The 26,356-nt window shown below is 36.9% G+C and overlaps 1 protein-coding gene across 2 annotated transcripts; it reads left to right on the forward strand.

The window, feature by feature from the left end:
* The first annotated feature begins 6 nt into the window (after positions 1–6).
* On the forward strand, positions 7–21,736 carry Naa30 (N-alpha-acetyltransferase 30, NatC catalytic subunit). 2 transcript variants are annotated; one of them, XM_004871088.4, is made up of 5 exons: positions 7–117; positions 416–1,148; positions 6,220–6,343; positions 8,377–8,432; positions 18,437–21,736. In XM_004871088.4, the coding sequence occupies exons 2-5, from the start codon at positions 417–419 to the stop codon at positions 18,572–18,574; spliced, it is 1,050 nt and encodes a 349-aa protein (XP_004871145.2). In that variant the 5' UTR covers positions 7–117; position 416; the 3' UTR covers positions 18,575–21,736. The 2 variants fall into 2 exon arrangements, with proteins under 2 accessions (XP_004871145.2, XP_021104868.2); XM_021249209.2 differs by having other exon boundaries at positions 45–198.
* The last annotated feature ends 4,620 nt before the right edge of the window (positions 21,737–26,356 follow it).

Raw genomic sequence — 26,356 nt, forward strand, 5'->3', positions numbered from 1 at the left:
ACCCCGCCCCTTCCTTCGCCCGCCGGCCGGCAGGCAGGGAAGTGTCGTAAAGGCGGGCCCAGGAAACTTTACCCGGGGTAACAGCTCGGCGTTTTACGGCGGCGACGGCGGTGCGGGGTGAGTGCCTAGGCGGCGGCGGGGGCGGCTGAGGGAGCGGAGCGGCGGCAGCGGCGGCAGCGGCGGCGGGACCGGCGCGGGGTGAGCCGGAGGAGGGCCGGGAGGGCCGCGGGTGACAGGGCCGGCGGTGGGCCCGGGCGGACGGGAACCGGGGCCGGAGGGGCGGTGCTGACTAGCGGGGGCCCGGCGCGGACTCGGGGGGCTGCTCCGCGAGGGGCGGCTTCTGCCTTTGTTTCCCCGCCGGCCCGGGCCCCGCGCCGGCGCTCACGGCTCCTCTGTCGGTGTGTGTCGCTTGTAGGATGGCGGAGGTACCGCCCGGGCCTAGCAGCCTCCTCCCTCCACCAGCACCTCCGGCCCCGGCGGCGGCCGAGCCCCGCTGCCCGTTCCCGGCGGGGGCCGCCCCCGCCTGCTGTGGCGAGGACGAGGACGACGACGAGGAGCGCGAAGGCGGCCCGGGCCCGGCGGCGACCCGGGGGCGTCCGTGCCCCCTCTGCCCGCCGCCACCGCCGCAGGACCCGCCGCAGCTCAACGGATTGCTCGGCCCGGACCTGCGACACCTCCGGGCGGCCGCCTCCCGCAAGAGCAAGGTGCTGGCTGCAGCCGAGGCGGCCGGCGCCACGGCCACTCCCGATGGGCCCCCCCCAGCGACTGCCTCGACTGGGCCCGGGGCGCGTGCGGGCGACAGACCCGCTCACCCGCCGCCCCCCCATGCGAGAACTGCGCTTCCCAGCCCGGCGGCGGCGAGCGACCCCGCGGCGGCCCGCAACGGACTGGCCGAGGGCACGGAGCAGGAGGACGAGGACGAGCAGGTGCGGTTGCTGTCTTCGTCCCTGAGCGCCGGCTGCAGCTTGAGGAGCCCCTCGGGCAGGGAGGTCGAGCCCGGGGAGGATCGGACGATACGATACGTCCGATACGAATCCGAGCTCCAAATGCCCGATATCATGAGACTGATCACCAAAGATCTGTCTGAACCTTACTCCATTTATACGTATAGATATTTTATCCACAACTGGCCACAGCTGTGCTTCTTGGTAAGTGGATGGAATGGAAAGAGGGTGAGCCCAACCGAGATGCAGGCCACGGGGCAGGGAGTGTGAGGGCAGAGTGTGGCAGTGGATGTATGCTGCGTCTCGTCTCGTAGAGCGTTACGTGCTGCAAAGTGCGAGCGCACGTTCCTGATTATTTAATGGAGCTGTTGGAAGGTAAGACCTCATGATCTGGGTTGTCTTGAGACGGATAGAAACGCAGCGAGCCTGCGATGCCTGTTTCACCTGGGACCGGGGGTCTTGGGCCCTGTTTACATTAGCTTAGAACCGTGTTTAACCGTCTTTAATTAATCTCCCTCGTCCTCAGAGCACTTTGCAGTCATTTAATTTGAACATAGTTCTCTTCCGATACAGGCCTCATTAATCTCCCAATTACAGTCGTAATCAGGGAAGTGTGTGTGTATAAACATGTTTTGGTGAACATGATTGTCGGTAAATTTGCTGTGGCCACCTTGGAGAATTAAATCTTATAAGCATTTTCAGTAATTGTGGAGATGGTTTCTTTTTACTTCAACAGGACAGTTAACATTTATAGCCAGCTTGCTTTCTGGGCTCCATCGACGAAGGTACTTCTGGTTGCTAAAAGAGTCCTGAAAGTTGAATAAAAAATTCTGAGAATGTAGGAAACTTAAGCGAGAAATTGTTAGTTATCTGCTTGTTTATTTTTATTTTTTTAAAGAAACTGTCACAGATATGCTTAAACACTGGTACTATGGGTACTGTAGGGGTATAATTGACATTTTTTAGCTACATGTAAATGTAAGAGTTGACTATAAGATGAGCTGAAAATTTTTTTAGCTTACATAATGTTTAGCAGTACCACTAATTTATTTACAGTAATGTTGACCCAATTTCAGTCTTGAAAAAACCTTTAAATACAGACTGCAGGTATATGCTCTCTGTTACACATATTGTTTTCCATTGAATTTTATTGCTTTTAAGAAGTATTTTATAACGTAAAGAGAAAGTCTACCACTGTTGTTTACTCTTTTACCATGACTTAGTTGCACTTAGTAATTCCTGCAATACATTTTGACAATACTTTAAAACTGTATTTTTGATTCAATAGCTTGATGATAATCTGAAAATATTATCTAGGTATTTTAGATAATGGTAGTTTTACTATTGTGTAAACTTCAATTAAACTTCAACCTAGTGTTATTCAACTATAGATACTATCTTATGTTCTAGAAAACTGCTTGTTCAGAAATCTTAGCATTGTATCAAAATAGTTCTAAGACATGTTTCCTCAGTGAATATGGGAAAATGTTATAAATGTCATATCAAATGCCATTGTAATTGCTAAAAAATGTAGGTTAATTGTAAGTTAATTTCTATCAATCCCACAAGGTAGTATTGTATATATGATAGTCAACTTTTGAGTCCTGATGTTACCTAGGTCTCACTCGAATTCTCTGCCATTTTAGACTCTGGTAAGCTTACTATTAGTAAACTATAGTCTTGATTTTATATAAACCCTCTGAATTTGCCAGTTAATTTGTACTTTATCCTTTAATAGTCCAAGTTTAACATTAAGCTCAGTATCTAGAAATTGAGATATGCACAAGTGGATGGTCTACAAGATTTATGGGCCCGGGATTTAGCTCAGTGGTTCTGCCGCCTGCCCCAAAAGCCCAAGGACCGGAGTTCAATCCCCGGTACCAAAAAAAAAAAAAAAAAAATTGATTTACTAGTGCAAGTGTGAATCTGGAGATCTTGAACAATAAAATAGTAGTTAACCACCAGAGGCCATTTAAAGGCCTTCATGTTAACATGCTTTTAAATTTGAATTTGTGTAAGAATTCAGTTTTTTAAAGTGTCAGTGTATATGTTTGCTTTAAGTCATGTTGTTTCCCCCTGGTACTGGGGATTGAACTCAGGACCTTCCATTTGCAAGGCAGGCGCAGCACCACTGAGCTAAATCCCCTGCCTGGGCTTTAAGTCATGTTTGAAGGGCTCCTATAGATAATATAGGCTCAACCCCTACACACACACCCACATGCAAAAAAATGAAAACCAGAGTGACTGAAAATATTTAAATATCCACATATTTAGTGGCAGAGAATAAAGGTAGAATCCAGTTCTCTTGGCCTCATAGTAACAAGTAAAAACCTGAAAAAATAATATAACCTTGACCCATTTTGTGAAACTCATAAATTGTGTCACAAAATTACCTTACTCAAGAGGCAGTTGGCCATGTAAACATGAGTCTCAAAAGATAAGAATCCTCCAACATGTTGCTAGTTTCCATTTGGAAGCTGTAATGGGTCAAATGGAATTTATTACAAAATTGCTGGTACTTGATTAATAAAACTGTCTGTTATAATTCTTCCTAATAATGTAACAGGTGTAAAAAGTAGATGACAGTACATATGTGAAGCACTGTCATTTACTTTGTACATTATCTCTTTAGAGTTTATAGTATTTTCAGTTTTAGAAGTTCTTAAATTTTCTAGCAGTATAACGGAACTTAACGTTTATTCTAAATTTCTGGTTTCCTTCAGTTTTCTATTTGTAGTGTTCTTGAATTTTGGAATCTCTGTTTCACACAGTTTATATTTTTTTTATCATTTTTTGTCTGAGAATCCTGTGACCTTGTAGAGTTAAGTCTTAACCTTCCAGAGATTTCTTTCAAATGTGTTTGGAGAAAAAAGCATTTAATAGCATGAGTTTCAAAAATAATGTGCTAAAGTTTTTATTTACAAAACTCTACAAGCACTTAAGTGATAGTTGTAAATGTACATTTGTCAGCCTTTTATCAGAAGAAAATTAAGTATTAGTCTTCTTTACTAACATTTTATTAATAGTGTATCATGTATTGGGTTTTTATTTTTAGATGTGTACAACTTCATTTTTTGCTCCTCTAGGTTCTTAATTAGGAAAGCAGTCTATGCTTAAGAATGAACTAACATTTTATTTACTTTTTACTGCATGGTCAAAGAACAAAGATTTTTTAAAAAATTCCTGTCTAATTTGAAAGTGTTATCTAGTTTTTAGTGGTTTTATTTTTTTTTTTTCTTTTTTGGATGGCTTTATTAATTAAGGTAGCTGTAAGGTAGCTGTCTTGTAGATTTGTATCACACACTTACATAGATTTCCATTCCGCGTGAGCCTAGCTTATGAGATCAGGTCAAAATTTTTTTCTCTTTGTGGTGATTTTGCATCTGTATACACATATATGTAAATGTGTATGTAGACACTCATAGATATATATTTGAAGTGAGTTATTTTCAAATCAGAAAATTCTGTCAAAAGGTACAATGCTTGGCTTCTGTGCTTAAGGCTCTGGATTTAATCCCCAGTGCTAAAAAGAAGGGAAAAAAGACACTGTCAATAGTTGCTCAGTCCAGCATCTTTTTTGTGTATTTCACATCTTAACATGGAAAGGAATTTTAATTTTTAAAAGAAAGTAGATTGATTTACTGTGATTTAAAAATGGGAATAACAGTTTTAGAGGTTTCTTGACATAAGTTTGGAATGTGTGATAACAAATAACTGTATAGTTTGATGAATTCAATATTCCTTCAAAAGGATTTTTGACCCAGTTTAGGTTTGTGTGAAATAGAATTATCTTATCTAAAAAGATTCCACGGTTTAGTTTTTTAAAAAGTTCAACTTATGGAATTACAGACTAAAAACTGTTACAACAAATTCAGGTTACAATATTTGTTAGGCAAAAGTTGTACTTTGGTTACTATTTTTTTTTAACCCATTCCTGATTTTGTTGTTTTCGAAATAGAGGAAAAAAGAGGAAAGTTATAAACAAGAACTGCTGCTTTTGCTAACACATTAAATTAAGATACTACCCTATTTTTATCTGTCAGAATACTGTTGGATAAATTTTTTGCAGTGTTGGAATTTTTGAAAACCACTTGCAATGGTGACACTGGAGATTTAAAGGAATATGAGGAATTATTAGCATGTATTTAAGATGTAGCCTTTAATGATTTGGAAAGCTGACATTTGTATTAAAATAGAAAGCCAAGGAAATAATAACATTATATAAAAGCTCTGATTTTGAGCTATAATGTCCTGAGAGCTTATGACATGACCTCCTCTGTCAACAGTATCCTAAAAAATGAGATCACAGTATGTTTAGTTTTGGTATTACTTCAATAACAAAAACTTTTTTGGGGGGGTGCTTTATTGGGGATTGAACTCAGAGCCTTTACACTGAGCTGTTTCCCCACCCATTTTTAAACTTACTTTTTAAAATTTTGAGGCAGGGTCTCACTTACTTAACTCATTGCTGAGTTACCCAGCCTGGGCTCAAACTTGTGATCTTTCTGTCTCATGCCCCAGAATGCTGGGATTATAAGCAACACAACCAGGCTCAGCTGACAAAATCTCTTGAATGTAATTTAAGCAATAACTTATAAATGATCCTTTTCCTCAACTTTTTATATGCTTTTTTTCCTAATTAAAATCTATCATGCAGGTACATCGTATCTTACACTTATCTTTTATTAAAGCTTATCATAAAAATTTATACTCTGCTTATGGGCAAATTGTATAATAATATATCCTAATGAATAGGGTTTTTGGTGGGGGGCAGTTGCTTTTTGAGACAAGGTCTCATTTTGTTGTTCAGGCTGGCCTTGTACTGATTAGCCTAGGCAGGCCTCAAACTTGTGGCGGTCTGCTTGCCTCAACCTCTGAGTGCTGGAATATGGGCTTGTGCCACCAAGCAGGACAGGATTTTGTGTTTAAAGTAATTTTTTTTCATGTATTTCCCCTTCCCAAACTTAAGTAGGTCTTTATTGCAAATAAATGTAATTATAAGCACCTTGTGTATAAAGTACTTGAATACTTACCACGTGGAAATACTGTCTTTTTCCCCCTAAGCTTTAATAAGCATAAGAAATTTGTGTTCTAAAGAATAGAGGTTTTAAAAATTGGAACATTTGAAGAAATTAGGGATTAGATTTCTGAAAAGTGATTGCTCTCTTGCTAGCTTTTTATTCTCTTCTGTCAGAAGTGTTGACCAATGGTTGGTTGCTGTTTTCCTTGGGTAATTGTTCAGTGTATTTTTCATAACTGTTTGTTTATTTTTAAGGCCATGGTAGGGGAGGAATGTGTAGGTGCCATCGTTTGCAAGTTGGATATGCACAAAAAGATGTTCCGCCGAGGTTATATAGCCATGTTAGCCGTGGATTCCAAATACAGGAGAAATGGCATTGGTAAGAAAAATATTACTTCATTAAATGGATAAATAAGTTATTTCCAGTTTTGCGTTTTGAAACAAACTTACATGTAAATATGTAGAAATGAACTTGAAGGTAAAACAGAAAATTAAGGTTTTTGTTTTTAAAAGTTCTTAAAAGGCATTATTTTCTTTATTAATTTTTTATTTAGTTTAGATCTATTTTAGTACATGTTTGTGGTTTGTGGCACATGAATATAACACATCTTTATCTTTTTTTCATCTCCTTCCCTTCATTAAAGTTTTGGAGATTATCTTTTTAACAAGTAGGAGGTGATCAGCTTTTACCTCTAAACATTTTACATATTTCTTTTCAGTCATACTATCTACTGTAAGAAGTACTGCAGTTTTTAATAGCATTAGGAGGGCACTTGATTCCAGCTTTCAAACAGCTTTCTATCCTTGGGTTAAGTGGACCACAACCAAGCAAAAGTTAGAATAATTATTGCCATTAATTAGTACTAATCATCAAACGTCATGTTGCAATTCAAAGGAGGCCTCCGGGAGGAGAATTGATTGTTTGTCACTGTTCCCTAACTCTTGTATCGACCTTTTCTGGCATATCTAGGCAATCTTGCACTCGTGGTTTATAATGGTTGTTAGAATCCATGGATGGTTTAATAGCACATGTTTAGGGCCCCTCTCTGCCCCTGACTTGTGTTTACCCTGTTAACCCTAGAACTAAAGCTTCTCCAGGTAACTGGTGAAAGCCTGGTTAGGACCACTGTTGTATTGTTTAGGACCTATTGGATCTTTTCACGGTGGAGGATCAGATGGGCAAACACTTGGCTAAGCACGTCAAACTCTGGGACGTGCTTGAGCTTAGTTAAGTATTCATGAAGTATTTGATTCCAATACTAATATTCAGTTATTAGCAGTTGCATAATATATAGTTTTTTTTTAAAACTAAGTTTGAATGTTACTGTCTAACAGACAATTTTGCACAGTCTTTGATGTCATGAGAAATCATAAATAGATTTAATTAGTAAGCTAGGTTTTCCCTTTTTTTTTTTTTTGTGGCAGAATCTCACTGTGTTGCCTAAGCTGGCTGGGAACTCCTGTGCACAAGTGATCCTCCTGCCTCAGCTTCCCAAGTAGCTTGGACTATAGGCATGTGCCTGGCCACGGTGCCTGGCCCATTATGTTAGGTTTAACTGACTTCTAAGAAATCTATAAAGAGTGTTTCAGCTTTCTACTAAGATTTTTAATGAATTGGGATTATTTTCCAGACCAAGTATGAATCTTTGATGCATTGAAAAGAACTGATAAAAGACTCACTAAAAATGATAGGCAGCTTGGCTAGTTCACAGTGCACAAACCTAGTGACTTTAGTGTTGTATCCCGGCCTTCAGACATATTTTGTAGGACTCATGAAATGCATGGGCAGTTTCAAAATAAGAAATGTTTAGGTTAAAATAAATCTTTAAAAACCAGATTTGGCAATATTTTTCCTCTTAATATATAGTATCAGATATAGCTGACCCCAATTTAGGATAAATTTTCGTAGATATGTACATACATACCTCTGACGTCACTCAGAGCACCACACTTCATTGTACCCAGGCCTACTGTGAGGTGGTAGGAGCCAACTGAGTGTCTTGGCTCACCTGCAGGCATAGCAGTTCTTAGGAGGCTGTCTTTGTGGTTTGTGTCCAGGAGTTGCAAAGATCTTTGCTAAGATAAGCACAGATTATGTAGTAAGTTCTGGTTAGCTTAAAGAGTTCTAGGTTGTTCTGACCATACCATTATTTGCCTTTTCCCTTTTTCCTTTCCTTCTGTCTTTAAGTAGAAAAACAACAAAAACAAACTCCTATTTAGAGCAGATAATTTTACTTAAGAGAAAGTTCTCAGTTTGTCTAGTTTTTTTTTTCTCACTTAAGATATCAGAGTAATTGCATCCAAGATAGAACCTAACAGACATTTCTGTGTTTATTATGAATTTTATAATTTAGGTTCATTAAGGAACTAATTTTGTTTTTTGTTCAATAATACTCAGATCTATTATTCTAGGTACTAACTTGGTTAAGAAAGCTATATATGCTATGGTTGAAGGAGACTGTGATGAGGTAAGTCTTTTAAATGTTTAATACTTTTATCCTGGGCAGTATATTCTACTGAGAATTTTTATAAATATTTTCTAATGTTTGTGCTGCAGATTTCATTGCAGATTTGTTATACAAATACAGCTTGTGAAGAAAATTTTATTTTATTTAAAAATACATGAATTTTGAGCCTGGCACTATGGCATCTGTCTGAAATCCCAGCTATTCAGAAGATTGAGGCAGGAGGTCACAAGTTCAAGGCCAGTCTGGGCAACTTAGTGATTCACTGTAACAAAATAAATTTTTAAAATAAAAAGACAGGGATATAGCTCAGTGTAGAGGGCTTGCATAGTGTGAGTTTATTCCCCAGCATCATCACTCCTCCAAAACACACATGCACACAAGCACACACACGAATTTTGACTTAGAATAAATTTTAAGATAATAGAGGTAAAATTTCTTCAAATGTGAAGGTGAAATCTTAAGCATTTTCAGTAAATAATTGTTATTCACAAGCTTTGTTATCAGTTAAGTCATTTAAGTAAGGTAGCTTTTATTACAAACCCATATATTATTTGCTTATATATTGGCCTTAGTGTCCCTCCCTCCCTTAAATCTTGGTAAAACTGTCAGCTTACAAGGAGGATATTTTATGATTGAGAAAGTTCTCTGAGCTTTAAATAATATTAAGGCTGTCAGTGACTTTTAAATGTAAAGACTTCTTAATATTAATGGAAGACCACCTTTTTAGCTCCTAAGGCCTGATTGCACCTATAACTATATCCTACAGCACTGTCCTTTTCCTATGGTGCTGAGTAAATACTGGTGATGATTCAGAATGTTGACGTTTACTTTTGAACAGTGTGGAGGGAATGAGTATAAATTAGAGGAGTACAGATGTCTTTACTATGACAGTGGTGACCAAGGAAGAGCAAAGTTGTATTAGTAATTTTATGTGTACAGTAATACAAGTGACAGTTATGTTTATTATTGGAAAGCACATGTGTCTTAGAGAGTTCCCAGATACATGAAAGTAATTTTTTCCAACAGATTGGCCTTAATAACTTGTTTTGGTGATTTTTTTAAAAAGTGGGGTTTTGAGGTATGAAAGGTATACATAGTCATTAAGTGTGTGTGTGTGTGTGTGTGTGTGTGTGTGTGTGTGTTTTGTTTTTTGGTATTTGTGTTTTGGGAGTGAAGCTAGGGCCTTTGCACTGAGCTACATCCCCACCTCCCACTCCCTTTTTTTTCTTTTGAGACAGGATCTCATTAAGTCAGCCAAGCTGGGTTCAAACTTGGGATTCTCCTGTTTCAGTCTCCCAGATGTTTGGGATTACAGGAGTGTGACACCATGCCCTGCTGCCTCCACCACCTTTATGTCCTTCAACTCTATCCTCCTTTCCACCCCTAGCTAATATGCATCCTTCCATTTTCTAAGCAAACACGTAATTTTTTTATACAAATGAAATCATCCTGAATTAATACTGGTTTTTATTTAATAGTATCTCAATGCATTTCTATGTTTAAAAATCCAAAGACTGCAGAATATTTATTTTGTTTTTTTAGGTTTTATTTTGGTTTTTGTTGTTTTTTGTTACAGGGTCTTGCTATGCAGTTCAGGCTGGCCTTGAACTCACTGTATATCCCAGGCTGGCCTCGATCTCATGGTGATCCTCCTTCCTCAGTCTTTCGAGTTCTGGGTTTATAGGTGTGCACCACCACGCCAGACCCAGAATTTTTATTTTCATGTTCTTTTCACTTTAGTTTATATTCTAACAAATAACTGTAAATTGTGGTTATGTGAGAGGAGCCCTATAGACATATTGGGTAGTACAGTGAAGTCATCCTAGGATTTAAAGGTATGTAATTTTACTCAGAAAGGATAATTCACAGGTGGTGAAGGAACTTGCGTTGTTTATAGCCTTTAGTATCTGAAAGTAAAAGATGCCGAAACACAGGTCATTTATATGGCTAGTAACTAAATTTAACTTAATTGGACTGGATAAGTTCAGGAGTATGAGACTCTAGGTTTGAACCATAGCCATACTGGCTTAGTCAGCTCATCAAAATGAGAAGTCAGGTTTCATAAAAGTTGCTTAACAGTTTGGAAAAAAATCTTGAGATTCACAGACCATGTTTGCTCTTCTACTACTGTGGAGTAGAGCTGTTTGTGATGAACATGGATATTGAGGGCAGGGGATATTTTGTTCTTGTGGTTAAGCCTTTTTATGAGTTATCCCTGTTACTACCTGTGAGGCAAGCTGTGTGTTTTAAATTAACTGATCAAGTGTTTAAATACTGTTGGTTTTTGAAACTTTGAAGAAATGATATGTGGATTTTGATGGTACTTTTTTAATATTAAGAGAAAATCCTAAATTAGTGATACACTTTAGAGTAGAAATGGTTTTTAATTGTGGGCCTGAAAGTCTTAGGCTAAAATAGAGATGATAGCTCCATGAGTTTTTTCATGATTTTTAGGTGGATTTTTCCTACAGGTTGAGTGTGTCTACCTCTGGATTAGAGAAGTGTTCCATGATTTGAAAAAAACAAAAAAAGGCTTATCTGTGTCCCACATTGTCCAGATAAATTATTTGCTGTATGACGGGACAGAGCTTTTCCCCCAAGTCTTTCAGTTTTAAATTGTATGAGCAACAAATCCTTCTCTCTTTTTTTGATAATAGTATGTTGCTTCTTCCTTTTTTTAAAATTAATTTCATTGGGACATTTTAGGTATGCAGTATAATGGCATTCATCATTGGAGATTTGTACCTTTACATAATATATCTTGATTCTTATTTTTTCCCCCTTCCCTCTCTTCTGTTTCTTCCTTTATTAAATTTCATCCCATTTTGTTTGGTTTCTGCCCCTCCACTAGGGTTTAAACTTTATTTACTGATGGATTTGCTAGACCTAGTAGCTTCGTGGTTCTTCTCTGCTTATTAAAATATTTGTCAGTCTTAAGACCCAATTCAATATCAACAGCAATACCAAGTTTTCTCTGATTGTTCTGGACAGAATCAATTGCCCCTTCCTTGTTTTTCCTGACTCTTTTTTTTGTAATACTGCACTTTCAGTGCTTGTGCCTCAATCATTATATAGGAGAAAGATGCCTTATCTTGTTCATTGCTATATTCTTAGCACTTACTGTGGTACAGGGTTTAGAAATATTTGAATAATTAACTGTGTTGCTAGCGTATTGTTTGTACCTCTTTAAAGAAGCACTTTGAATTTTTGACTTGTGTAATTTTTTTTTGCACTTTCCATAAGCCTTCTAAGAACAGCAGTAGCCTTATTTTTGTACACTGTACACAGTACATAAGATTTTAAAAGCAAAAGGAATTTGCAGGGTTAACTTTTTTTTTTTTTTGTAGACAGGGTCTCACTATGTAGTTCAGGCTGGCCTTGAACTCACTGTGTAGCCCAAGCTGGCCTTGAACCCATGGAAATCCTCTTGCCTCAGCCTTCCAAGTGCTGGGATTACAGCCGTGTGCCACTACACCTAGCTACTAAATTGTTAAAATGCAGTTTGGTTAAAAAAAATTATTTTTGAAAATGGTCTTTGTTTATAATGCACTGTTCTGAGGAAAATATAATTCTCTTAAGAATATTGTGACCAATTATAAAACATTAAACATGTGATTTAAGTTGCATTAAATTAGGCCATATTTCTTTTAAAGGCTCAAAAAATGTTGACAGAGTATCAGAAAACCTATCAGAAAGACATTTGATTGGGAGAAGAGGGTACTGGGGATTGAACCCAGGGCCTTGTGCATGCTGCTGTACCAATGAACTACATCCCTAACTCTAAGAAGGGTTTTAAAATAACATTTTCTATTGTTTCCATTGTGCTATTGTTTTAAAAATTTGTACAAAGATACTGGTATTTTTTGTTTGTTTGTTTGTTTTAGATTTTTAAGTCTGTGGACCTATTAGAGATACACGTACATCCTATCAATTTTCACTTTGTGTTGTTTACCAATTTGTGACTTTGAGTTGTGTTTATGTTGTCTTGGTTGTCACTAGATATTTTAACTTCAGAATAAATAAGGCAAAATTAGTAGCCAGAGAGTTGAAATGTAGATCATTTTTTTGCCCAAATAAAGTCCTGGTCTAATAGATATTTTCATTTTGCCTTACTGTGATTTTTGCCAGCTTTTTATGTCAGAATTAGACTTGTTAAAACAGCATACCTGAAGATTTTTTAAATTTTCTTTATATTTGGCCCTGATCAGAAAATTATAGCATTAAAAAAAAAAGCAAGTGAATTCATTACTTCATGCATAAGTAGTGCATTTGTCCATACGCTGATCTGACTTAACTTTGCCATTCCCTCCATACTCTGGCTGCTGGATGTGTAGTGGCTGAGACAGGTATCTCAGGTTTGTGTTTCTTTCACTTAGGAGAAAGAATAAGTAAATGCAGATAATTTGAATGAGTTTCTAGAGTGTAAGTTTTAAAGTAGAATGTGTATACCTGAAATAATAAACCATGTAGTAGCCATTGATTTTTATGTACTTTCTCTTGAAATAAATTAGAATATTGACAGGTGATTGATCAGCATGATTAACAGGGCTTTGCTTTTTAAGTTGTAGATGACCTTAAATCTTTATGAAAATTTGAATATTTCAAGGCTATTTTTTAAAGATTTAAGGTATGTTTACCATTATTTTAATATTCAGAGCTACTTATGATCATAATGGAATCAGAATTTCTTAATGGAATTTAAAGATGCAACATAGACTTAGAAACATTTTCAGTTGAAAATGTCATTATTTATTTAGTTAGTGTAGTACTGAGATTGAACCTGGGGCCATCTGCATGCCAGGCAAGCGCTGTATTACTGATGTAGCTCTTAATTTTTGTCGATTTAGAATAAAAACATTTCTCTTTTTGAGAAGCCATAATAAACATTGCAGAAAACGTGGAAAATAGAAACAAGAAAATCTGCCACTTTTCTAGCGTAAATATTTTGGTGTTCTGCCCTTTTTTTGTGTTTTGTTTTTGATGTGTGTGTTTAATATTTGCTTTTGTTACTGTTACTGTTGTGGTTTTATTTTTGTTTGAGACAAGGTCTCACTATGTTGTCTCGGCTGGCCTTGAATTTGCTGTGTAGCCCAGACTGACTTTGGGCCCTTAGTCCTCTTGCCACAGCCTCCTGAGTGTTGGGGGTCAGGCATTGGCCTGCGTACCAGCTCATACATCAAGTTTTAAAAGACAGTGTCTCCTGTATAAATATTATGCTCTGTGACCTGTTACACTGCTTACAATTTGCTTTCCCAACAGCCTAATTTGTTTAATTTAATGCTGCTTATTTCTAGCAGTATACAAGTAATGCACAAGACATTTGGGTGTATTCTAGACATAAAAGTAATAGTCTACCATATATTGTACTATTCAAAGAATAAAATAGATCATTATTAGCAATAATAACTAAACTAGATTATATTATTGGTAACCAAAGAGAGCTAAGTTATTTTTGGTTAAAATATATATAGATAAGGATAGAAAGATTCAGTCATTCTCCTTTTCCTCCATAAGGTAAAAGATGACTTTGTAACTTTTTTTGTTTGTTTGTTTTTGTACCGGAGATCCAACTCAGGACCTTGGCTTGTGGAAGGCAGGTGTGGTGCCACTGAGCTACACCCCCGGCCCCTTGTAGCTTTTTAATTATATGTGCTTATTATATTTATGTGTTTATTATTTTTTAATTTCAGTAGAAACACATTTTGGTAATGTCATAGAGGCTGCAAGGTAGTTGATTACAGGTAAATCATTTACTTTTTCTAGGCTATCTCTTAGTCTGTGCAGTTTGGTGTTAATTCTGTTGTAAAGGCCGGTAAAAAATTAGTTGTTTATTCAGCAGAAAACAGTGGAAAGAAGTTCCGCTAGGTGCTGGACAATATGTGAGTGGTTAGGTTCTGTGGGCAGGCCTGTTCTTTAAAGGGCTTCCCAGTTTAAGTATTCAGAAATGCTGTCTAAATTGTAATGGTTTGGTTTATCCTGAATAATAGCTTGTTGCTAAGAGAATCAGAGGAATATCACTCTAACTCTGACTCTGTTAAATAGAATTCAACTTTGTCAGTTTTCTTTAGGACCAATAAAACCTCATTTATCCTTTGCTTCCTATATAATAATGGGGAGTAAAAGAGCAGCTTTGTAGTGTACTTTGAGTATAAACCCAGATTTTGCTATAATAAAAGAATTTAATTGCTTAAGCATTAAAAAGTAGTTGCTTTTATTTCCTCTGGCATTTTCTACTGTATCAAGTAATGTTTGATTGATTGATTGATTGATTTTTCTTTTTTCCGGTACCGGAGATCAAACACAGGACCTTGCACTTGCGAGGCAGGTGTGTTGCCACTGAGCTAAATCTCAGCCCCTCTTTGTTTTTTGTTTTTGTTTTGTGGTACCAGGGATCAAACTCAGGACCTTGAGCTTGCAAGGAAGGTGCATTGCCACTGAGCTAAATCCCCAGGCCCTCTTGTTTGTTTGTTTGTTTTATCTTTTTATTTAGAAAATGTGAATGTGCCAAAAGGATCTTTACATTTAAATTAGAGTAACCCTTTGTGTAATTTTTTTCTGTTATAACTGTTGTTTATTCATCTGTTAGGATGCTTATGGACTAGAATTCCACCACATTTCAGTACTGTGTTTGCATAGCTGTAATTAGCCTTAAATGTGTTGTGAATATTTTAGATTGCTAAATATTAATGAAGTTGGACTCAGATCCCCTTCATCTTTTCCTAGGTAGGTTAGCTCTCCCATTTGCTGCTTTGTTTTGCTCTGGAAGATAGTCAGGGAGGTATAGAAGAGTGGTTACTACTAGGCCTGAGTTCATGTTTGAACTCTACTGGTCACCTTAAGTTTCATTCATCTGTGAAATGGAAATACCCGTATCTATTTCTTAAATTTGCTGTGGAAATACAGTAACAGCATACATAGTACAACTTTAGTAAATATTGGCTATCATTTTAGAAATTGTCTGTCTCAGGTTGGGGATTTAGCTCAGGGACACAGCACCTGCCTGGCAAGTGCAAGGTCCTGAGTTCAATCCCTGGTACCCCCCCACCACCACCAATTGTCAGTCTCCTTTTTATTTCTATGAAATCAGTCACAAGTTTTGCATTGTTTCAGCTTTACTGTGTTGTTAAATTGCCTTGATTTAACATTTTAACTGTTAGGTGCTGACCTAATAACAGAATTCCAGGAATTACCCCCCAAAATTGTTTAAAACTAAAAATTTATATTAGACTGAAATGTTACAGACTATAGCATGAACTTATATTAGACTGAAATGTTCCAGACTGTAGCATGGCATGCATTACTAAAAATAGAATTATTTTAAGGTCATAGAGAAACTGAATTTTAATTCTTAAACAACTTGTTGGTTGCATAGCTTTTATATTTTGTTAAGATAGGGTCTCGCTATGTAGTCCAGGCTGGCTTTGAACTCACTCTGTAGCCCAAGCCAGGCTCAGACTCAGAGATCTTCCTGCCTCAGCGTCCTGAGTGCTGGGATTGGAGGTGTGCACCACCATCCCCAACTATAGCTTTTATTTAAAGTCTTCCTGGGAGTATTTTACTTGATCCTGAACTTTTTTTTTTTGGTATTTTGGTTTAGTTTTTTGGCAATACTAGATGTTGAATCCAGAACTTTGTGAATGAGCTATATCCCCCCAACCCCCTTTTTAATATTTATTTTGAGAGAGGATCTCGCCAAGTTGCAAAGTTGCCCAGGCTGGGCTCCAAATTGTGATTCTCCTGCCTTAGCCTCTCAGATACTGAGATTACAAGTGTGTGTCACTATTCCCAGTTGATCTTAAACTATCAGTTACTTGATTTTAGATCTTTTACAGCCTTAGGTTTAGCATGAGATTTGCTTTTAGGAGTTAATTGCATAGATGATTGCTTTTAGATGATACTTCATGTACTCTGGCTGTTGAAAAGTATGGAAACACTTTGTTTAATGTTTATGTAATGTATGTCATCCAATGAAGGGTGCTGAGGACACATTGAATTAGCTAGTATTTAAGAACTTTCTGAGTGTTGGGCAGTATGGTAGGCATGGAGAATATAGCCGTGAAGGAGGTATTGGACTCTGTTGTGTTGGCCTCCCCATCTAGGAGGGCTGATACACTCATTGGTCATTAGATATTTCAGAGGAGTAGTGCAGAGTGCTGTGAGGTAGTATAAAAGGAAAGGAATATTCCACCTAATCTGGAAGCAGCAAGCTAAGTGAGAAGTACAGGAAGAATACCTTTCTAGACAAAGCACTTTTTATGAAAAAACTAAGGAATGAAAACAAAGAAGAGATGTGGGTAGAAGCCTGAAAGACTGATGAGTCTTTCAGGTCTCTATAGACTTTTTAAAATCTTGGGCTTTACCTTGATGACAAAAGAGTAAATATTTTAGCAGGGAATAACAAGCATCAGTCTCCTTGTAGAAAATGGGAGTCTTGTGTTAGCAAGCTCTCGTGACTACAGTGAGAGTAAGTGGCAGCGTAGACTGGGACGGTATTAATGAGGGTAGAACCAAGAGAGCCGGTGTGAAAGATAACTCAAGAAGTGTTAGCAGTAGTTAGAGCTTCGATATATGTAACTGGGTAGAGAGCAAAGAGTTCAAGGTGATCCCAAGATTTAGACTTTGAGGCATTGCTGTGGTGGGGTGGAAATCTTGCTCATGGACTTAAGAATTGTGGAGAAAGAGCATACCAGGAAGATATGATAAGTTGAGGTAGTGTCTTTTTTTCTGTTTACATCTGTTGTTTGAATTCTTGTCAGACTTTGATAGCTTGAGATAGAACTGGGAGAGCCTCATATACTTTACTTGGGGCTTTGTTCAGTTGTACTTTGCCATTTTGGGATGATGGGGTTAAGAGTTTTGATACAGGGAAGTAGAAATATGAAAAACACAGTGTTCAGGAGTATCAGTTTTGCTAGGTGTAGTCATGTCTGTAATCCCAGTACTTGGGAGGCTGAGGCAGGAGGATTACCATGAGTTTGAGGCTAGCCTGGGCTACATAGTCCAAAGCCAGTCTGAACTACAAAGTGAGACTCTGTCTCAAAAAAAAAAGAAAAGAAAAGTATCAGTTTTTCATTTTCATGGCCACCAGTACAGTAATATTCAAAAAGACTCATGGAAATTAATCCTGCATTCCTCTATTAAGTTTTGATATCCCAAATGTCTAGGCTAGTAGCTCTGAAATTATAGTCCCTCAGCCAGCAGCAACAAGCATGACCTCGATGCCTTGATTCCTTCTATGATTCTGGTAGCAAACTGAATTGGTCTTGAAACGAATCAGATTCACTGGTTAGGTTCAGCGTTGACCTTAGGGGGAAATTTGATTTGGTTCTTTAATTCTGGAAAGAATTAAGTTTGTGAACTGAGGTACCACTATACTTGAAATCCAGATGTTCTCTGTTAGTCTTTCTCTGCAAAAGGCCAGATGGTAAAATATTTTAGCCTGTATAGACCATAGGTATCTGGTAACTGCTCAATTCTACCCTGTATCAAAAAGAAGCCATAGACATGTAAACAAATGTGTGTGACTATTCCAGTAAAACTTTATTTACAAAAGCAGGCAGCAGGCAACTTTGGCTCAAGGTCTATAGTTTCCAAACTGGTTATACGCTAGACAAATTGGAGAGTTGTTGTCAAGATAAATGATAACATTAATGAAAATACATGAATTGGAGGTCAGTTTGAATAGTTGCAATACTGCTTTACTTGTTAAATGTTTGTTTTTCTTTTTCTTTTGCCACCTAGTTTTCCTCCACAGGGAAATAATTATCTTTGTTTTACTGTAAAATATACATTATTGTTTAAAATTCTAAACATCAGAAAGTCAGTCTCTGGAGATCCCACCCCATTTTGACCCAAAGATAATTACTATGACCATTAGTATTGTTTTCACCATCATTATTTAAACAAATCAATGTAGCATGTTTTTCTTAGATATTTGATCTGATTATGTATTCTCTAAGCTTTTCAAATTAGAAATTATAACTCAGTTTTCTTTTTCCTTGAAGGTTGTTTTGGAAACCGAAATAACAAATAAGTCTGCTTTGAAACTTTATGAAAATCTTGGTTTTGTTCGAGATAAGAGGCTGTTCAGATACTATTTAAATGGAGTTGATGCACTGCGACTTAAACTGTGGCTGCGTTGAGAAACTGACGTTGAGGAACAACTTCAACCACACGGAGTCGACCTTTGCATGCAATGCAATTTGCACAGAATTGCTTTGCAGGTGGATTTAGTAATTCCCATGCAGCTCTTACCTGTCAGTGTCTCATTGAGTGTCGCACAATATTTGTTGCACTTTGGCATGGCGCATTTGTTCTGAATTTAAAAAGATTGTTTTAAACTTCAGGAGTTCTTTTGGTACCAACAAGATGTGCCAGTTGATAGCCAAGAATTGTTCATTTGCAGTCTGCTGACAATGTTACTTACATAGTGACCATTTATCACAGAACCAGTAAGTGGAACATAATTGTTCCTTTAAAAAGCCAATGTAGATTGTAAAAGTCTCTGAGTATACTAACATTTCACACAAAACCTGCCATAGTTTTCTGAAAGGGATGAGGGAAAAGTTTCAATTATAGGTTTTATTTTTTCAATATTAAATTTTCCATTCTTAAATTTTGGTACCTCAGTGATTAGGGAATGAAAAAAATGTAGGGTGGGGTATGTCTTACAGTGAGTAAAGATAATTAAATTGCGTCTGCCAGTGCCTGTGTAGATAAGTATATTTGTCTTCATCTCTAGTTTTTGAATGCATGCTGTCTTTTTTCTTTATGGCCTTTGCAAGCAAATTTTGTTTTTATTTAAATTCTGAATTTGATAATAAATTATTTCAGATTTTTATAATTTGGATACTATTTCCAGGTGACAGTGATTCACCTTAGAAGTCCCTTTTTTCCTTACAGTAGGAAGTTGAATCTGTGTGGAAAATCTTTGAGGAATGCCTCAAGAGGGATGAGAAAGGTTGATGGATCTGGGAATTGCTGGGTTTTGGATGCACTTTTTTTTTTTTTGAGAGCGAGGAAACTTTCGAAAAAGAATAGAAAACTAATGTAAATTGGTATGATTTTATTTAATCAAAATTATTGCAACAGCTTTTATAAAGTAGCTAGAAGTATTTTCCCCACTTGATTTGGATTCACATTGCTTCCATTTCTTGAAATGCTTCACTAAAAAGTTCATGGTCTTCAAAATAAATTTCAAGGTGCATTGTATCCTTTTAAGCTGCTTTTATTTTCTTTTCACTTGTCTGAACAGATTCTTGGGGAGAGCTTTGCCTTGTTCCTCCAGAAAAACAAGGGATAAAGGAAAATCTTTTTAATGAGTTCTTTGGGTTTTCAGCCACCATGTTTAATAATTACATTGTATTTTGGTTAATCGATGTAGTGCAACAAATTTGAGTCAGCAAACCTATGGTGGATAACTTATTTAACTGGAAAACCTAGGTACCCATAAGAAAAGAGCTATTCTCTGTGAAAAGAGTTTTGTAGGAATGTGTTGTTGTTGCTGTTTGCATTTGAATATGCTTTACATCTTCTGTAGGATTTGGTTTGAATTTTTTGTGGCTATAATTACTGTATTTTTAAAAAAACCCTACCTCCATTAACAGTTGGTAAAGGCCCCTTTTCAGGAAAGTTTGTTGCTTTTGTTTTTTTTTAGGAAAGCTGCTCTTTGCTCAGTAAAGTGTTTTGGAAGTGAACATGGTCATCACTTTTAAAATAAAGATACACAATTTATATTTGATGAAAATTAAACCTTCCTGCTGTGGTGGGATCATTTATAATTCCTTATTTTAAAGAAAACCTTTTCTTTCCATTTTATATTGCTCTTTAAAATTTAATGGGCAGAATACTGGTTATTAAAAATATGACCACACAGTACTCAGCTTTTCAGCTGACTGTTTTGTGTCTGTTTTTAATCTGACTTCACTGGGCTCTACCATTTAGAAGAATACCAGTTATAATGCTTCTCTTATTTTTAATATGAAGGAAACTAGCTAAAACATTGTTATTTATGTCATCACATTTATTTCACACCTTTATTTGACTTGTTGGTTAATAGGTAATGATCGTGAATACACATTTGCTTGACTCAGTAATGGGGACAGTTACAGATACCTGCTAGATTATCAGTTCAACCATCTTAGTTTTTGTCTGGTTGTCAAACTAGCACCACTGATCCTTAACCCCAGAATTGCTGGATCAACTGTTAACCCGAGCATTGGTAAACATAACCTTTACTGTATGACTAGAAGCTCAGTGACTGCCATATTGTTCTATTGGTGTATGTTGAGTATCAGTGTATACCTTACGCCCTTAACTGGATGTGCAAAAATACGTTTACCTAAAAGTTTAACCTCTACCAATGATAATCCAGCACCAAAATTGAAAGTATCCATTCAAGTCAAAATGCATCACACGTTAATATATATTTAGGCTTTAGTTTTTCCTATTATCAGCTTAAAACAATTTCATGTGTAATTGATAGAGTGAGTTCACGTGGCTGAAACGGAGTGAAGCTGGTGCAACTTCCTTTGAACAGGGCGCTGCCTCTCTAAGAGTGACCGCACTGCTCAGCGACACTGCTTTGGCAGGTGGTATTGCTGAACCTTTGCACACGTGCTGTCATGAAGCTATATAGGTTAGTATCGAAGAAGCTGATGGGTATACTACCATTTTCATGTGTGAGCTGACTATAATTTTTCCCTATATTGGGATGAAACTACTTTAGAGAAGTTCACAGATCAAACCAGACATTAGTTTTTGAAGTTGAAGCCAGCAAAATAAAAAGAAAAAAAATTACTATTAAAAAATTGGTTTTAATGTTTTCTGCCTCTGTTCTCCAAATTATTTTCCCCATTTGCTTGACAAATCTATTTAAAAGGAGTTTGTCATGTTTTAATGTTACCTTGCCCTGTGTTACAGTATCAGCTGACATGTGTAAGACTAGATGTGTATATTTATTATGGTGTCTAAAAATCATGAAATTAATCATTTTCCAGGAGCATAGATAACATCAAATTGGTAGTGTATCAGAGTGAGTTTTCAGTGCACCATGACATCTGCAAAATGAGTGCTATAATGTTAACAGGGCTTTCAGGTTTGTAAAAACATAAATTATATTGACGTCAGATATGAGTTGAATATATAAAATATCACGTGTATTTCAAAATACTGGACTGCTGTTTGATGACTGGATATTACTACATAGTTTTTTCCTCTTGTCTCGTACCCTTCGGAGAGAGATTTAGTGGGTTTGAAATGTGCAAGCTGTCTAAGTTGCAGTCAAATAAAGTATGGTTAAGTTGTGTTTGCAGTTTTCTTTGAGATGCAGCTGTGTGCATTTTGATTGGGTTGTTTTGCTTTTACCTACTCAGAAAAACAACAAGCAATCTATTCTGTTCCCCAGTTCTTGCCTCCTATTCAAGAGTTATTTGAAGAAGTGATAAACAGTTGTTATTCTTTTTGTTCTGACAAAGTAAATCTGATTTTAAGTAATCAAAGTTAGTCAACTTTTATATTAGATATCAGTACAAATGAGAGCATTTTTGCATAGTTTAGACTGAATGGGTTGCTTTTTGGTTTTGGTACCGGGGATCGAACTCACGATCTTGTGCTTGTGAACTACCACAAGTGGCATGGTGCCACTGAGCTAAATCACCGGCCCTGTTTTTTTTTTTGTTTTTAAGTCCTTGTCCCATAGTTTATTTGTAAGACAGGTTTTTTTGTTTTGGGGGGGGGGTTTGGGTTGTGTTGTTTTGATTTGAAGTATTTCTTGTTGGCACAGTTCCTGTGTAAGTGAACTTTTTTCCCTTTGCAAAGATACTGAGAGGAGTTATCTAAAGGTCTTCTTGCCTCATTCTTTTGAGGCACTTAGTAATTATGCATGCTTTCATATTCCAAGATTTGGGGTATTAGTGGAGGGATGAGAGGATCTATTTTAATCATATGATTACTGAATTACTTGCATCATGCATACCAAATATTCACTGTGTTCTCCATAGTAATGTAGAAATATCTTGAGTTCATGTTTTACTTGGGTTATATGTAGAATTATGTTAAAGTGTTCCTCAATTCAGTCTACATAAGATCCAGGAAGTTAGTAATATTAGTTCATAGCTTATTAACTATTAATTTGTACCCTAGAGGTGTAGTGATGGTCTTTTTATAAGATTTGTAAAATAGAGGAATTTTTAAAAACATCTCATGAGCATACAGCACAGTTGCACTTTTTATGATGATGGATACACTTTGCACTCCACTATGTTACCACTAATCGTGTAGTTCTGAGCCCTTGAAGTGTGATTAGTGTGGTTGAGGGACTAAATTTTTGGTTTGAGATTAGCCACATGTGACCAGTGATTACTGTATTGGACAGCATACCTTTAGACACTGGAAAGTAGATTATATAGGATTTGTTAAAGACACCATAATTTATTAAAATACGAAAGGTATCAAAAACTGTCTAAGAGTATAGCTGAGCTATTAATATTGATACAGTGTCCAGCCCCTGTCTCCCGCCAGCAGACTGCCCCTATTGTGTTGTAGCTGCCAGATAAAAGCCCTTTCAGTTTTATTGTTGGGAGATCACTGGGTGGCAGAGATGCGCATATTCAAGTGTCATCATTTTAGATTTAAAATGCATATTATGGGCACCCCTAGTAGTTTTTCTTCTCACTTTAAATGAATTGAAGGTCATTTCACTTCTAAATGAAACTGGCATTTTTGTTTTACCAGTGGTCTAAGGTGGAATATGGAGGTTTGTCATATTTGTACTTCACACCTTTTTTCCTTTCTTTTTTAATTCTGGAAGATTACTTATGCTGATGAGGCCAAGGGCAAGTATTTTTTTTTGTTTCTGAGCAAACCTGATTAATTCTGTTGTGTTCCATGGCCAGAAAATATAACCTTGGCCCTACCTGGTCATCTGGTAAATTGTAATTCTTCAAAAGGGGCAGATTAGGAATGCTAAACGCCTGTCAGAAGGGTGCCTGGATTGGCCTGTGAGGAGTTCAAAACATGTTCTGTGGATAGCAACTCAAGTGTCTCACCATCATAAAAGGACTAGAAATAACAGGGACCCCTGCAGTGCCAAAACTTAACTTCTACCACTTTAGAAATTTATATAATCCAGGGATTATAATGAAATATTTCTCAGTGTAATTATATGTTTAAGATGCTAAGAAATAAGCTTTTTTTACCTTGATGATTTTTTATTACTACCTCTTTGCTGTATGAATCTATCTTAATTTCTAACACCTCATTTTCCCTGGAATTTGTATGTACAATGTGTAAATAACCATATGCTAGGGAAAGGACATGACTTAAATTGTATAAAGACATTTGTTGAGTGGATTTGTTACATCTTAACACCCATAGACTTTCTGGTTCCCTTGGTAGAGGGTTTTTAGTAAACATGCTTTCATTTAGTGTGAGATTTGTATTCCAAGAAGTGTGTACCATCATTTGTTCATTTACAACTGCAATGTTTGTATGTCTTAATGTTTACTTTTCATGCCAAAGAAACAGACTGTTCCAAAGCCAGCAGGTTGCACAAATTGAAAAAATAATTATTTGTTGTTTTGCCCCTTGAATAGTCAGTCATTCCTAAGTTTTATTTACTGGGATTTAAATATTTTACAGAGTTAAAGCTAGTAGCGTGATACTTTATAGGAATGCACTAATTCCATTAAGGCAAGTATTGGCATTTTAAAGAAACTGTTGGATTAAAATCCAGTGCTGCACGAAACTTCTTAAAGCTAGTATGTAACTGCTAAAATTTGTTGATATTGCGATTTAGTACCCTAATATGTAGGGAACTGGGCACTATTATCTTTTGGACCAGATACAATTGTACATGATTATTGGTCATCTTGAGGGGGCCACTGAACTTCTGCCTTAAAGCTAAACCTGCTGCCTTTAAACTTGGATACCTCCCTGCAAATTGTGGCTATAAACTGTGAGTACACAGTCCACTAGTACTATACCTGATTTGATTGTGAATGCAAATAAAATTTGTTAAGTTCAAGTATTAACTAGGAAAACAAACTGATTTCAAATTTGCCTTTGACCAAGTCTACTTAGTAGCTTATAATTTGAGAGAGAAGCACATCAAATGTACGTGAGCATTGTGTTTGTGTTCTTGTGGGATAATGTTTTTCTTCATATTAGGTAGATAATGAACATTCAGAATGTTTATTTTTCATCTTGATGATGCTGGGCATGTTTCTTGACCTCTTTTGAGCTTTTAGTGATAACTACCTGTTATGTTTGGAAAGTCAGATAATTTATGTGAATACTTTAATGCTTAGTAGCCTAGTATATAGTAAATAAGAAATGGTAACTTATTTTACATATAATAATTTAGTATGATTCTGTATATTGCTATTAAGTTTTGTAGTACCATTTAAATGGCAAAAGTAATCAGGTATTAGATCTTGTGAGAGTAGCTCAGATTGTAGCATGTGAAGAGAAAAAACTTATTGCATTTCTGTTGTGGCGAATTTAAAAATGGGTAGATAGAAGAGTGTAATGAACTAATCTATATTTCTCAACTAAGCTTAAGACCAGGGCCAGTCAGGCCCCATCTCCTCCATATTACAAAACAAATGCCAGAGATTGTATTGTTCATAGTTTGATGCTTGTATCAGGTGGTAAAGTTTCATCTTTTAAAGTACAATATTATCTTACACAGCCATCCTTAATCATCAGATGATCATTTAATGCTCCACTTCTTAGAGACTTAATGGTAGCATGGGGGATACCTGAAGTATAAACATGAATATAGGGAAGGCTACTTTGAAGATTATAAAAGATTTCTGTTTCAAGGACAGTAGATATCTAAGTAAGTTTGGAAGTACAGATAGATGCTTAAAGGATTAGATGGCAAAGTAGAGGTCAGATTTTGAGAGGAAGGGGCTGTGTCTTGCTTAGCCCAAGTACTAATGTTTTCCTGTACAGATAAATACAATATTTTTGAGAGAAAAATGGAATTGCTGCATATGGTGGAATTGCCAACAGTGACTAATGACTTAAGAGAAAGTGTCGAGTTTCTGAAATTTGATCAGCAAGGCATAACAGGAAGGATACCTGGGTGAGCAAGAGAGAGAAGTGATAATACACGTTGTGCACAAAATTTTAATAGAAATGATTAAGCATGAGAAGACAGGTGAAAACCTAAGGTGGAGCAAAGATAAGGACCACTCATAAGCACAGTGATGAGCAGAAAGGGATCAGAGGATTCAGGATATGTTTGTTATAGCTGTTATGGGATGCATAAAATTAGGAGTTGATTTTATGAATTTGTTACACAGCAGTAACACTAAATGAGTATTGCGTATGAATTGCAGAATTTTGGTTCTCAGTGAGCCTGATGTTCCTTTGTAAGAGTACCTGAGTGGAGGTGCAGAAGAGCATCCAGATGCTTTTGCACAACCTAATACTGAGACAGGGATCACTCTGCTCTGACCTGATGAGAGGTTCCTTGTGGATGTTGGGATGTGATCGCTTCAGTTTGAGGTGGAAAAACCTATGATTAATGTTCTCTCTCCATTGCTAGGGGGATAATTGAGTAATAAACAGCATGTAATTAGATTGCTGCCTTAGTTTTCAAAGCACTTTAACCTATTTTTGCTGTCTTTACAAAGATCTATTGAGACAGGAAGGTTTTCATTTTGCAAATGAAAAAAACCAATATTTAAAGTTCCTTAAATGACAAAACAGATGTTTCCTGAATCTCCTCAATTTGGTTTTCTTTCCACCACACACAGTGCTTGATGAAACCCAGAGAAGACTGAGTGAAATACATTCAATTCTGTTGAATGAATTAAGATTTTAATGAACCCTAATTATTTAAATGCAGTTTTATTCAGCATAAAATTTAAATGTTCTCAAAATGTTTAATAGGCCTAACTTGTAAAAAATCTATT

The sequence above is a fragment of the Heterocephalus glaber genome, unplaced genomic scaffold, assembly GCF_053883595.1.
Source record: "Heterocephalus glaber isolate CG9 unplaced genomic scaffold, H.glaber_assembly_v1.0 deba00001118, whole genome shotgun sequence".
Classification (NCBI taxonomy): Eukaryota; Metazoa; Chordata; class Mammalia; order Rodentia; family Bathyergidae; genus Heterocephalus; species Heterocephalus glaber.

Excerpts from the sequence above, each read along its gene's own strand:
- Naa30 (XM_004871088.4), top strand. The coding sequence starts at position 417 with ATGGCGGAGGTACCGCCCGGGCCTAGCAGCCTCCTCCCTCCACCAGCA. Across the intron at positions 1,149-6,219 it reads GGCCACAGCTGTGCTTCTTG|GCCATGGTAGGGGAGGAATG; the intron begins GTAAGTGGATGG and ends TTTATTTTTAAG. Across the intron at positions 8,433-18,436 it reads TTGAAGGAGACTGTGATGAG|GTTGTTTTGGAAACCGAAAT; the intron begins GTAAGTCTTTTA and ends TTTTCCTTGAAG.